Raw genomic sequence first — 14014 nt, 5'->3', positions numbered from 1 at the left:
ACAGGTTGTGATGTATTTGTTGTCAACCTCCGACGTCAATGTCATAACAAACAGCATCATATTTGCATTTAAAATGTCATAACTGAGTGACACTTAATAACATTTGTCATAAACATGCATAAAACCTCATTTACATTCATGATATGTCATGTCATGATAATAAAGGGTTCATGACAGTCTTATGTACACTCCAAGTAAAGAGTTACCCTTTATTTTACAATGCTGCATTTTTATTATGATAAACATGAATTGTTGATTTTGATTTCCTTGAGTGGCCCAGCCAGAGCCCAGAGCTAAATCCTATTGAACATCTCTAGGGAGATCTGAAAATGGTTGTACACCTTCGCTTACCATCCAACCTGATAGAGCTTAAATAGTACTGCAAAGAGGAATGGGCAAAAATTCCCAAAGACAGGTGTGCCAAGCTTGTGGCATCATATTCAAAAAGACTTGAGGCTGTAATTGCTGCCAAAGGTGCATCAACAAAGTATTGAGCAAAGGCTGTGAATACTGATGTACATGTGATTTTCAGGTTTTTTATTTTTAATAAATTTGCAACAATTTTAAAAAATATTTTTTCACATTGTCATTATGGGCTATTGTGTGTAGAATTTTGAGGAAATAAATGAATTTAATCCATTTTGGAATAAGGCTGTAACATAAAACTATGTGGAAAAAGTGAAGCTATGAATACTTGCATACATATATATATATATATATATATATATATATATATATATATATATATATATATATATATATACACACACATACATATATATACACACACATACATATATATACACACACATACATATATATACACACACATACATATATATATATACACATACATATATATATATATATATATATATATATATATATATATATACACACACATACATATATATATATATATGTGTATATATATACACACATAAATATATATATGTATGTGTGTGTATATATATATATATATATATATATATATATATATATGTATGTGTATATATATATATATATATGTATGTGTGTGTATATATATGTATGTGTGTGTATATATATGTATGTGTGTGTATATATATATGTATGTGTGTGTATATATATATATATATATGTGTGTGTGTGTGTGTGTGTGTGTGTGTGTGTGTGTGTGTGTGTGTGTGTGTGTGTGTGTGTGTGTGTGTGTGTGTGTGTGTTTATATATATATATAGGTTATAGATATTGGAAAAATGTACATTGCGCATTTAAAATTTTCTGCAATTTATATTTAAATTTTTCACAAGATAACTTAATTTGAGATTGATTGGGATGATTTTGTAGGAAAGTGCATAATATATAATAAACAAATGGAGGAGTCTAAAGGGGGTCACACACCAGAAGCGCCGCTCGGCGGCGCACCGCGTAGCGCCACGCAGCGCCATACATTTCAGAATTCTAAACATAGGTTTCTATCAGGGTATGCACACTGGTGCTGCAAGTCGACGGCTGTCCGTGGCGCCCAGCCACGACTCAGGACACTTTTCATTTTTCTGCCGCTCCATCTGAATAAGCTCATTTACAATAGCATGCGAATGTGGCGTCTGGTGTGTGATACTTTCAACTGTCATGTGCGCGCCGTGTCACGGCCTTAACAGTACAGGTACAGAAATAAAATAATCAACTGGACAATAAACATACATAATCTTCACTGTTTAAATAATTCAAATACTATTATTCTTAGTTAAAGCTACAAACGGGACAATTCCTTGTACCCAAATGCTTTAAACTCGCCTAAAATGTTTACTGAAGGCCTGCAAAACACAAGCAGTTGATAAACTTGCACTTTATTATGGCTAAACTGAAATGACTCCAGAATTCTTGTACCTGGTCAACTATAATCCTGCCTCCACATTGCACGTCCTGCAATGTGTCTATTGTGTATTCATTTATTCATTAATTTTTCTTCAGCTTAGTCCCTTATTTATCAGGGGTCACCACAGCGGAATGAACCACCAACTTATCCAGCATATGTTTTGCACAGTGGATGCCCTTCCAGCCACAACCCAATACTGGGAAACACCCATACACACTTGTCACATTCACACTATAGCCAATTTTTAGTTCATCCAGTTCTCCTGTACTGCATTTCTTTGGACTGAAAATGGGGAGAACATGCAAACTCCACACAGAAATGCCAACTGACCCAGTCAGGACTCGAACCAGCGACCTTCTTGCTGTGAGGCGAAAGCGCTAACCATGTCGCCACACACTATTGCGTATTCAATAGCGATGCTAAAACAATATATTTTGCAGCCCTATTAGACACACACACACATACACACACACACACATTGGAAAACTTTACAGGAATTCTGTGATTAATTTGATGCATTTTTGCACAATAAAATTATTACTGTGTTTAAAATGTGACTGATTTGGAAGTATATCACATATAAAGAGGAATTAATTATTAAATTGTTATTTCATGTTGACTTTAAGTTCAGGTTGAGTACAAAAACACGCTTCAAATGTCAGTGACCGGTCTTTATTCTCTGTTTACCAGGTTCACAGTAATAACATGTTCTCTCTGGGTGTGAAGATCTTCTCGTCTGTGTCCTGCGTATTCAAGCTGCACCGCATTTCTGAATGGGAGTCCGAACCGGTGGAGTTTCACACAGTTATAGATGACAGGAATCCGAGCGCTCGATATGTGACCGTCCCGTTAAAGCACAGATCGGCTACGGCTCTGCGCTGCCGCTTCTACTTTGCGGACACTTGGATGATGTTCAGCGAGATCTCCTTTCAGTCTGGTAGGAAATAGGAACTGCTGACCTCTCATTCTCTCTGATATTCAATGTATTTCCTCATTAAATTACTGCCAGAAGTGTGAAATGCTGTGCGCTGTGTATGCTTTTCATATTATCATTTCAGATGTCTTAATTTATACTCACACTTAATTTCTACGTCACTTAAGATAAAAAAGCTATCAACATTCCAAATTTCTTAAAGGTCACCTATTTTACCTCTTTTACGAGATGTAAGATAAGACTTTGGTGTCTTCAGAATGTGTCTGTTTCAGCTCAAAATACCCAGATTATTTATAATATAATGTAGAATCTGCCCATTTTAGTGTCTGAATACAGTGTAGCTGTTTTTGTACCCTATGGCTTTAAATCCAAATGAGCTGCTTCTCCCCGCCCACCACTCCGACGTGCGTGTCTGCTTCTCACTCATTACGTCAGATAAACAGCAGTCAGTGACAGACATAAGGTCTTACCTGAAATAAGGTCACAAATCAAAGATACGAAGTACGTTTATTTGATGTATTTGTGGTGGAGTTTTATTCAAGCCTTTCTGAAACAGTGAGTCACACACAAATGCTGTTTGCAGTACACACACACACACACACACACACACATATATAAGCATTTACTGACACCTTGCGGCCGTGGTGATTATAGTGGTTAAAAATTACAGCGATTTTACTGTCTTTGTTACAAATAAGCACCGTTTTCAACTTATAAAATTAATTATTGGGATGCACATGATCACAGAGAGTTGTAACATATATTTTAATCACAGTTTCTTGGCGCCTGTCAGTCAATTTGGTGGGCGAGGAAAACCGCAGTCCTATATAACGTTGTGGTGGGCCTCAAAATCACTGGGATTTTAACATCAGGAAATTTATCACTCCAATATGACTGTGGACACACTATCTACACACAGTTCTGTCCAAACAAAAATTTATTTTCATCATAGGTTTCCTTTAATTTCTACTTGCACTGTTTAAGATAAAAAAAAAACTATTAGCATTCAGAATTTCAGATTTTCTACTTAATTTTAATGGTTTGTAATAGTATTATGTTTTTAAAGTCTCTTATGTTTAGTAATGCTGCATTCATTTGACTAAAAACACAATAACTATCAAATAACTTTTTTTCTATTTAATATAATAATTATTTTAAGCATCAGTATGATTAGAGAAACATTTTTATGTCCTGATTTTTGCTAAACAAATATTTATGTTATCAGTGTTGAAAGCAGTTTTTGCAGATACTGTAATACAGCTCGTTAGATTATTTAAGTTAATCTATTTTTTTTTAAGTTGATTCGGTGTTGTTGTTTTTTTGTTTGTTTGTTTTTTTTTTGTAGCAACGAAAAAACAAATTTTCTGTCACTTTTTTGATTAATTTAATTCATCCTTGCTGAATAAAAGTATTAATTTATTCATGCATTTAGAAATGAATGTCTTAAAATTAGTCTAATTACTCGCTCGCATTTTGAGTAATAATATGATTTTAAATTGTTGAGATTTAGTGATTTTTCTGGTGTTTTGTTTTCCAGCAACTAATGTGCTTCCTACCCAGAAACCTCCAGTTTTGACGCCTCCTTCATATGAAGCTAACAGCGAAGTACCAGAAACTACACAAAAAACAGGTATAAATATGGTAACGGGTATAAATGCTGTGTACTTTAATATAGAATACAGGAGTTTGAACGCATCGCTAGCATGATATATCATTTCATTGTCATGAATTAACATGTTGCTAGCATGCTTTTTATGTTACTAAAATGTTTTAACATGGCGGTAGCAGGTTTATGCTTTGTTCGTTGCCAGAATTATAGATAATGTTAGCACATTTAACATGTTGCCACCATGACTTAACAAGTTGTAGCACATAGCTAACATGTTTTAACCTGTTGCTACCATTAATTATCATGTGTTAACTTTACTTAGCATGTTGCTAACATAGCTCATAGCTCATTTATAAATTTTGTTAGCATGAATTATCATTTCATAGATGTTGCTAGCAGAAATTAGCTTGATAGTGCTATCTGAAGGACTTGAATTAGAAGAGTGTGGATTAAATAATTTGTAATAGTTAATGTTGCTAACATGTTTATAGCACATTTATGCATTTTGCTAGCATAAATGATCATTTTATAGATGTTGCTAGCAGGAATTAGCTTGTTAATTTAAACCCCTAAGACATTCAGATAGCATTTTAGCAATGTGTGAATACTGGATAATTAATGAATGAGCCTTTCATAGGTGTTGCTAGCCTTTAAAGGTCTGAAGGGTTTTAGCTTGGTGGATGTGGGCTAAATAACATTTAACATGATTATAGCACATTTTTTGCTACTATGAATTTACATTTTATAGATGTTTCTAGCAGTAATTAGCTCAATAATTCAAACCATCAGATATTATTAACAAGCTAATACCTGTTCACATCATAAATAAAATGCTAATTCATGCTTGCCAAAAATGTTAAAATGTGATATAAACATGCTGATTAAAGTTAGCTATGAGTGAACATAATTAACGTATTAGCCTGTTATAGATTAATCAGTTTGTTAATTAGCTTGTTAGTTTTATTCTGAAGGGCTGTAAATGGCTGAATGTGGGTTAAATAGTTTGTAATAGTTAATGTTTAAACATGTATATAGCACATTTTAGCATTTTGCTAGTAAGAATTAGCTTTTTATAGATGTATCTAGCAGCATTAGCTTGTTAACCCAAACCCTTTAGACCTTCAGATATCATTAACTAGCTAATTCCTGTTCAAACATAAATATAATGGCAATTCATGCTTACAAAAGGTTAAATGTGTTAGAAACATGCTAATTAACTTTAGTTATGAGTGCACATGATAATTAACATATTAGCCATTTATAGATGTTGCTAATAGAAATTAGCTTGTTAAAGTCTGAAGAGATTTAGCTGGGTGAATGCGGGTTAAATAGTTTGTAATAGTTAACGCTGAAACATGTTTATAGCACATTTGGCTAGTGTGAATTAGCATTTTATAGATGTTGCTTGCCGGAAATAGCTCATTAATGCTATCTGAAGGACTGTAGGGCTTCAGCTTGGTGAATGCAGGTTTAATGCTTTGTAATAGTTAATGTTTAAAAGTTAATTCACTAAAATCCATAAGTAATCAGTAAGAGTCAGAACTTGCTGAAGATGTGATCTCCCACATGAAAAAAATACTGAAGTAATGTGTATTAAATTCTGTAGTGTTTTTAACCACACTATAGTAAAGCACTTTAATTGATCAGTTATGGTTGCTGTGGTATATGAGATATTACAATGACTGTAGCAATACAAACTGCACTAAGTTTTCTACAAATAGTGGATAAATTATACTGGTATTGATAATTAAAGGCTTTAGGAGGACTTGGGTTTAGAAATTTGGTCTCAGAAGAAGTAAAAAGTTCCATAGTAGATCAGTATCTAGGCTTTCTTGAGACAAAATAGCTAAATGTTTCTTAAGCCAAAGCCAAATAGTAATTTTCCGATGAATACAAACAGAGGAAATGTGTCACATTATGGAAGTAAAATGGCCTGTGAATGCCATTTCCTGTCGACTTGAATGCATTATTATACTAACTGTCGTTCCACACACTTCAGCTGAGCTTTAATAACTGTGTGTGTTTGACAGAGGACTGGACGACACCAACAAAGACGGCCTCTCCTGAAGAGGGCAATCCCTCCATTCTGATTGGCTGTCTGGTGACTATTATTCTGCTGCTGGTGGTGATCATCTTCCTCATTCTGTGGTGCCAGTATGTGTGCAAAGTCCTGGAGAAGGTGTGTGAGCTTCTTGGTATTGAGTCAGGAAAAAGCAGTGTTTCTCAGCTGAGTGTTTGTGTGATTCAAAGCTTACTTTAAAAGACACGTGTGAACGTTTTGAAACGTCTGTTAGGTCCAGTTCATGATCACACAGAGCCTGCTTTTTGGCACCTTTTTTGATTGGCTGCAAGTGTTTTGTTTTGAAAAATAGTCAACTAGGGCTGCATGATAACAGAAAAAATGATAATCATGATTATTTTGCTCAAAATGTTAATCCCGATTAATAATGACGATTAATCCTTTGTGTGTGTGTGTGTGTGCGTGTGTGTGTGCGTGTGCGTGTGCGTGTGCGCGCACACACACACATATGTATATATATATATATGTATATGTGTGTGTGTGTGTGTATATATGTGGCCCATAATAAAGAGGCCCATAATAGGGGCTCTTTAATTACCCCAAAATTGAACTTTTTCACATTGGCTGTGTCCAAAAGCTTTGGCTGCTGACTTGTTGGCTTGAACACTGTTAGGCAGTGAACATGGCAGCATCTGTGCACAAAGACACCTGAGCCAAACTGATTGCATATAGACTTCTGAGACAACAAAATGATTTAAACATGTAAAATAAAATGGAGATTAGAGTTTTGGTGATGACCAAAGAAATATTTGCTTTATACTAACAACACTACCTTCTCACTATAAAGGTCATCAATAAGTTCTGGTTGGAATATTCTTCAGTCTAAACAAAAATGACAAAAAGATAGTCTTTGGATCATTTTGAGTCAATCACTCAGCAAATGGAGTGTGATTCTATATTGTTTTAAGTGTTTTTAATGTGTAGTTTGTCCTGTAAACTCTGTCTTGCTGCTCATTGCATTTTGGTGGTTAATTTTCTTATTTCCCCCCTAGCAATGTAGGCTGTAAAGCAGTGTATATTAGCCTGTATTTCCAGACTTATTTTCTGGAAAAGATGCTAATGCTGAAGATGGTAATGCTCTTTCTTGTCAGGCTCCAAGGCGTATTTTGGAAGAGGAGGTGGCTGTTCGTTTGTCCTCCAGCAGTGACACTATTATCCTGCAGACTCCTCCAGTGCCTCCGCGAGTCTCCATTGACCCTCCGTATGAGAGGATCTTCCTGCTGGACCCCCAGTATCAGGACCCCGCTGCGCTCAGGAACAAACTTCCAGAGCTTTCTCAAAGTGCAGAGGCTTCAGGTATCATCCATTAACTTTTACACACACACACACACACACACACACACACACACACACACACACACACACACACACACACAAGCTCACACCCTACTGAGCTGACAAGAAAGAATTTAATGAATGATTGAATTAATGAATGAATACATAATTGAATTAATTAATTTAACTAATGTTTGAAAGAATTAATAATTGAATTAATTAATGAATAATTAATTAATAATTAATTTAAATTAAGTAATAATTAATTTCACAAATTTTTGAATTACTGATTGATGGATTGTTTCATTGATTGATTAATTGAATGAATTAATGATTAAACAATTAATTGGATAAATAAATGAGTGAATTAAGAATTGAATGAAGGAATTAATATTTGAATGAATGAATAATTAGCTAAACGATTAAATGATTTATTGAACAATTGAATGATTAAATTAATAATTCAATGAGTGATTGAATAATTGAATGCAGGAATGAATATTTAAATAATTGAATGAATGAATTAAACATTAAATGAATAAAAAGAATAATTCAATGAATTAATTAATGCATTAATTACTGAATAAATAATTTAATAAATTAATAAGTAATTTAATTAATTTAATGTTTGAATTAATTATTGAATGAAAAATAAACAAACAATTAATTTGATGAATAAATGAGTGATTGAAAAATGAAGAAAATTTGAAGTAATTAATATTTAAATGAACAAATTAATGAAAAATTTAATGAATGAATAATTAAATGAATTAATGATTGAATAAATAATTAAATGATTAAATGAATAATTAAATGAACAATTGAATGAATGAATGATTGATTGATTGAATTAATAAATTAATAATTAAATGAGTGAATGAATAATTAAATGAAGGAATGCATATTCAAGTTAATGAATGAATAATTGAATGAATGAATAATTTAATGCGTTAATGATTAAATAAATAATTGACTGAATGAATAAATAATTAAAATAATGAATACATAAATAATTGAATATATTATTTTAACCTATGTTTAAATAAATTAATGACTAAATAAATGAATAATTAAACAATTGATTGAATAATAAATGAGTGAATAAATAATTAAATGTTTAAATAATTGAATGAACAATTGAATGAATGAATGATTAAATGTGTAAATGAATGAATGAATGAATAATTTATTGTAGTAATGATTGAATAAATAATTGAATGAATGAATAAATTAGGGAAAAAGGTATATAAAATTAATATGTATATTTTATATGTCTCTGCTTTGCTCACCAAGGCTGTATTTATTTGATGAAAATACAGTAAAAAAACAGAAATACTCTAGAAAAACACTATTTAAATTCAGAGTGTAACTTATTTCTGTGATGCAAGTATGAATTTTCAGCATTACTTTATTACAACATTACTAATCTTCAGTGCCACAATTCATCAGACATTATTCTAACATGAACATCTTAAGAAATATCAGTATCAATGTTAAAAACATACAGATTTATATATTCATTTGTGTCATTGGATTTTTATTTTTTCTGTGCCATGAAAATCCCCTAGGTAGGCACATAGTGTAAGCATAGTGCTACCTATAGGTACAGTAGCCTCGGTTTTTTGTCATTCTCAGGATCTGAACACCTATTCATGATGTCTTTTTTGAAAGTTACCTATTGTTTTTTCCTTTAGTTCTCCGTTTCACCCTTTTACAATGAACCAGTGCTTTGACATTTGTTTCCTCAACAGTTTGCATGCTACTGTACCTGCCAATGCTCTCTTTCCTTTCTTCCTCCTCTAGTCTTGTTCTTTAGTCTTCCCTTGCAGCCTTTGACCTCAATCTGACTTTGTTACCAGACTGAAGGACTTTTTTCAAGCGGTAAGATTCCATGCTCTTTTTTTTATTTAATTTTTTTATTTATTTACTTATTTTGCAATTTCACACACCCAAACACTTCTCAGTGTTTTAGTTGACATAAAATGACTGATGTTTATGCTAATATCTTCTTATCTTCTGCTTTTCTGTCTCTGTTTCTTCCTCTTTCTCTCAGAGTTGACAACATTTTTGTGACACAATTGTTAACTGACATTAATTAATCACTGACATGTTGTTCCAAAATAATGTAACTTGAAGATATTTTGAAGAATGTTGTTAACCAGTAGACAATATTTTTATGGGTTTGCGCCCTATTTACTTCCTTGGTATTATTTGTGGAACACAAGTGTATTTTAAATGGTTTGGTTTGAGTCCCATTAACTTCCATTATAATTCCGAGCCCCAGTAGCTTTGCTTTCATCCAATGCGAATTAACTTTATGCGCAAAACTGGAGTATCGCATAAAAGACGTGCGAATAAAGCAGCGTTTCCATCCAACGAGTCAAAGAGAAGAAAATCTCCACTTCCTGACTAAAACTGTTGCCAAACATCAGCAGCAAAAACGGAATTTGTTGCAGGAGAAGAAGCTGCGTGAATTTTCTTCACTTTCTTAAAGCAGTGAATGCACGCTGGCATTTGAAGGGGTGAAGCACAGACGCTCTCGATTTTGGAAGTCATTAATAATATAATAACACTAATACTGAAACGGTAAGACAATTAAGATTGACCAAAACAACATTTCAGATGTTTTACAGTGTGCTCAGCCTGCTGGTTTGTCCATTCACACATTTTATCATCACATGATCTCTTATAACAAAATCACATGACCTTTTTTAATGCGCATGCTGGAATTGGTTCAGTAAAAGTGTTTCCATCGTAGTTTATGCACGTCTTTTCTTATCAAATAAAAAGTTTATTATCCTACTCAGCTATGGTCATATGTTGCCAATTCCATCAACCAGATTTTTATGTGCATATGCAAAATGTGCATAAAAACAAGTAGATGGAAACGTAGCTAGTGACTTCCATAGTATTGTTTTCTGCAACACAAAGTATAAGAAGCATGTCTTTAACAGTTTTGGGTCCATTGCCATCTACAGTGTCACAATGTATTTTTATTAGCTCTGTTTTTAAATAATTTATTTATGTGATGATATTAAAATAAACAGGTTAAACATTCTTCAGCTCTAACTTAATTGTAATTCAGATTTAAAAAACGGCTCTATTTTAACGATCTAGGCACAAAGTCTAAAGCCCATGGCGCAAAAGCATTAAGAACGTGTCCGAATCCACTTTTGCTATTTTAAGGATAGAAATATACGGTTTGCGCCCTGGTGCATGGTCTAACAGGGTTGTGCTTATTCTCTTGATGAGTTATGGGTGTGTTTTGAGAATAACATGCATTATATCAGTCAGAGTCTCCTCTCCAATAACTTTAAGAGTCAGTTGCGTCGCTTCATGCCGCATTTGCTATTTACATGGCGGACTTTGTTAGTGGGAAAAACTGAACACTTCACTAACAAGAAAACAGTTTAACAGACCATCTGCAGCATGAGGATAATGAACGAGCCTCCTCCATTTGGCGCTTTTACTTTCTCTTCACTTTAATTATTTACTCCTTTACTTTCATGGAGAAGGAAACTGTATTGTACGCACTCCACTGAAGACATCCATTAGTCTACATATTTAATTTCATTTGTTCAGCGCAGATTTGTTTCAAAACTATTCCTAAATTCAGTTCTAATTTCCAGCAAACAAATAAATGAACAATAAAAACAAAGTGTGAAATATTGAGTTATATCCAAACACACGTCCTATTCTTATGCCCCATATGGTGATGCAGACGTCTCCAAAACCTGACAGGTGGACAAATCTAAACTGGTTTTATTAAAACAAATATAAATATGCATATTATAAATAATACTGCTAATAATAATAGCATTATACAAAAGCAAATTGTTATGAATAAACTGAGAAAGCCTCCCCAAGATGAAGAAGGCATGGAGGTAGTGTTTTTTATATTTATAGACAATAATAATCTTCGTAATAATTTAATCCTTTAATTTGTTTTCATATGTTAAGATATTTGTGTGTTGTTGTACATTCTGTGTGTTTTCAGCAATGTGTAAGCATTTGGACCTGCATAGGCGCATAACTAATGTGATCTGCGCTGGACTTTAGACCAGCTTTTAGTTGATCAATGGCGCGATCTATTTCAGTTCCTCAAAATAGCAACGCACCAACAATGCGCCTTAACACACCTCCTGTCTAGACCAGCACACCCATGAGTCCACTAAGTGGCGCAAATGGATTTGCTATTTAAACAACGTGGTGCAAAATGTGAAAATGACAGTTGCGCTGGTCTGAAAATAGCAACAAATCGCACAATATATCTCTTGTGCCTTACTGTGCATTTACACCAAAGGAGATGAGAGCGTCAAAGGTCGCTCTGGCCGCACTGGCGCTCTGGCCGCACTGCATATTCTATTTGCTGTTCAGCTCGAGCGGCGAGAGCGTCAAAAATCGCTACATTGATCTTGTATTTAAAGGAGCTGTTGCAGCATATCATATCAGTTACATTCCCGCATAAAAATATGCTTTCTAGCATGAAAATGTTCTGCACTTTTTATCAAATTAATTTAACAATGGAAGATCAAATTACATGTGGTGTGGCTTTGCTCCACTTGATTATCCAATGTGTCCATATGTCTGAGATATCCTGAAGCAGCAATACTGTTTTTGTATTGTCACGTGAGTTTTTAAAGAAAAAAATAGAAATAACATTAATGCACATCAGTAACTCGCCAGTATCTTTTTTTTTTATGTTTGTCCCTGAAAGAAAACATTGTAAATAGTTGGAAATCCAGCGACCAAAGTTCACAGTGACGGTGTTCTCTGGACTCCTCTCAAGCGGTGGACTTCTACATTCTGATGGCTTGCTGCTGAACCACGTCATAGCTTATTACTATAAAGTTGACTTGATTTCAACTCTCCTCTCCTCAATTGCAGAACAGCAACTACTAGGGAGGCGGGGATAAAGATACCACAGCCCCATCTGATTGGTCAAATTCAGATAAACAATGAATGCATAAAATAAATGTCATTTATCTCACATGTTTGCGATGCATATATTGCATATTCTATTTTGGCAATATTGATCATTTTCCAATATATTGTGCAGCTCTAGTCTGGGATTAGTTGTACGTAATCATGCATAATTAATTGCAATTACTCTGGTAAGTACATGGAGCACGTGGACACCTTGAAATAAAGTGTTACCATAATCATTTTAAATGGCAGATGGACATGCCTGCTGACATTCAATTCAGTTTATTAGTATAGCGCCTTTTACAATATAATTTGTTGCAAAGCAGCTTTACAAAAGGTGCACATCATTATATTACAGTCAAAATTAGAAAAGTTAAGGAGCTGTGTATAAGGTGGACAATATATTAATAGTTGTCCTGGCCAAATCCCTCCATAGACCCGTGCCAATCATCCCCATCCACTGAATTGGCTCTATTACTGTCTCTCCACTCCCCCTATAGCTGGTGTGTGGTGAGCACACTGGCGCCGTTGTCCTGTGGCTGCCGTCACATCATCCCAGTGGATGCTGTACACTGGTGGTGGTGTGGAGAGACTCCCGTCATGATTGTGAAGCGCTTTGGGTGTATGGCCATACATGATAAATGCACTATATAAATACACATTACAGTATAATATGTCCTGGTGATGTCTAATACACGTTTAATGAAGTGTATTTGTGTAAACATATTCACCTGCATGTGTTTGTGTGTGTGTGCAGCCTGTAGTGGAGGATATGCCGAGCCGGATGTGACACTCTGCACCCCTCACCAGTGTTTTCAGAGCAGCGCACCGCACTATGCAGAAACAGACATCATCAGTCTGCAGGGCGTCACCGGCAGCAACATGTACTCGGTCCCAGCGCTCACTGTCGACTCCTTGACCCGGAAGGACATCTCTGTGGCTGAGTTCCCCCGACAGAGACTGCTGTTTAGAGAGAAACTGGGAGAGGGACAGTTTGGAGAGGTGAGCATGTATTACCACATAAACTCACTTTCATTTGTTTCATTTCTATTTTTTTAAGTATTATTATTTTACAGGATTTTTAAAATAATTATTATGAATTGCTTTTCAACACAAAGTAGACAGAGCAGGTTTAACGATAAACATGACTGAGATTAAATATATATATGTATGTAATTATGTGAGGTGTTAGTGTGTGATTTATGGCATTACATGTACATTGAATCTAAACTGTGCATGAGTTTTGAACTTGGAAAGGAGGACATAAAAAGAAGAGGAAATTAAATAAGAAATTACTAATTAAACTCACTTTTAGACGCACTATTATTCTC

General features: G+C 34.2%; 1 protein-coding gene across 1 annotated transcript in view; it reads left to right on the top strand.

Annotated features, from left to right (window-relative positions):
* Nucleotides 1–14014, top strand: part of ddr2l (discoidin domain receptor family, member 2, like) — an 81263-nt gene that overhangs the window by 45490 nt on the left and 21759 nt on the right. Inside the window, exons 8-12 of the mRNA XM_056452484.1 lie at nt 2550–2796; nt 4331–4423; nt 6433–6581; nt 7574–7778; nt 13441–13685. Of these exons, the coding sequence (XP_056308459.1) occupies nt 2550–2796; nt 4331–4423; nt 6433–6581; nt 7574–7778; nt 13441–13685 (939 nt within the window). The remainder of the gene's footprint in view (nt 1–2549; nt 2797–4330; nt 4424–6432; nt 6582–7573; nt 7779–13440; nt 13686–14014) is intronic.

This window comes from Danio aesculapii, unplaced genomic scaffold, assembly GCF_903798145.1.
Source record: "Danio aesculapii unplaced genomic scaffold, fDanAes4.1, whole genome shotgun sequence".
Lineage (NCBI taxonomy): Eukaryota > Metazoa > Chordata > Actinopteri > Cypriniformes > Danionidae > Danio > Danio aesculapii.
The sequence above is the reverse complement of the archived record's forward strand: the minus strand, read 5'-3'. Positions and strand labels throughout refer to the sequence as shown.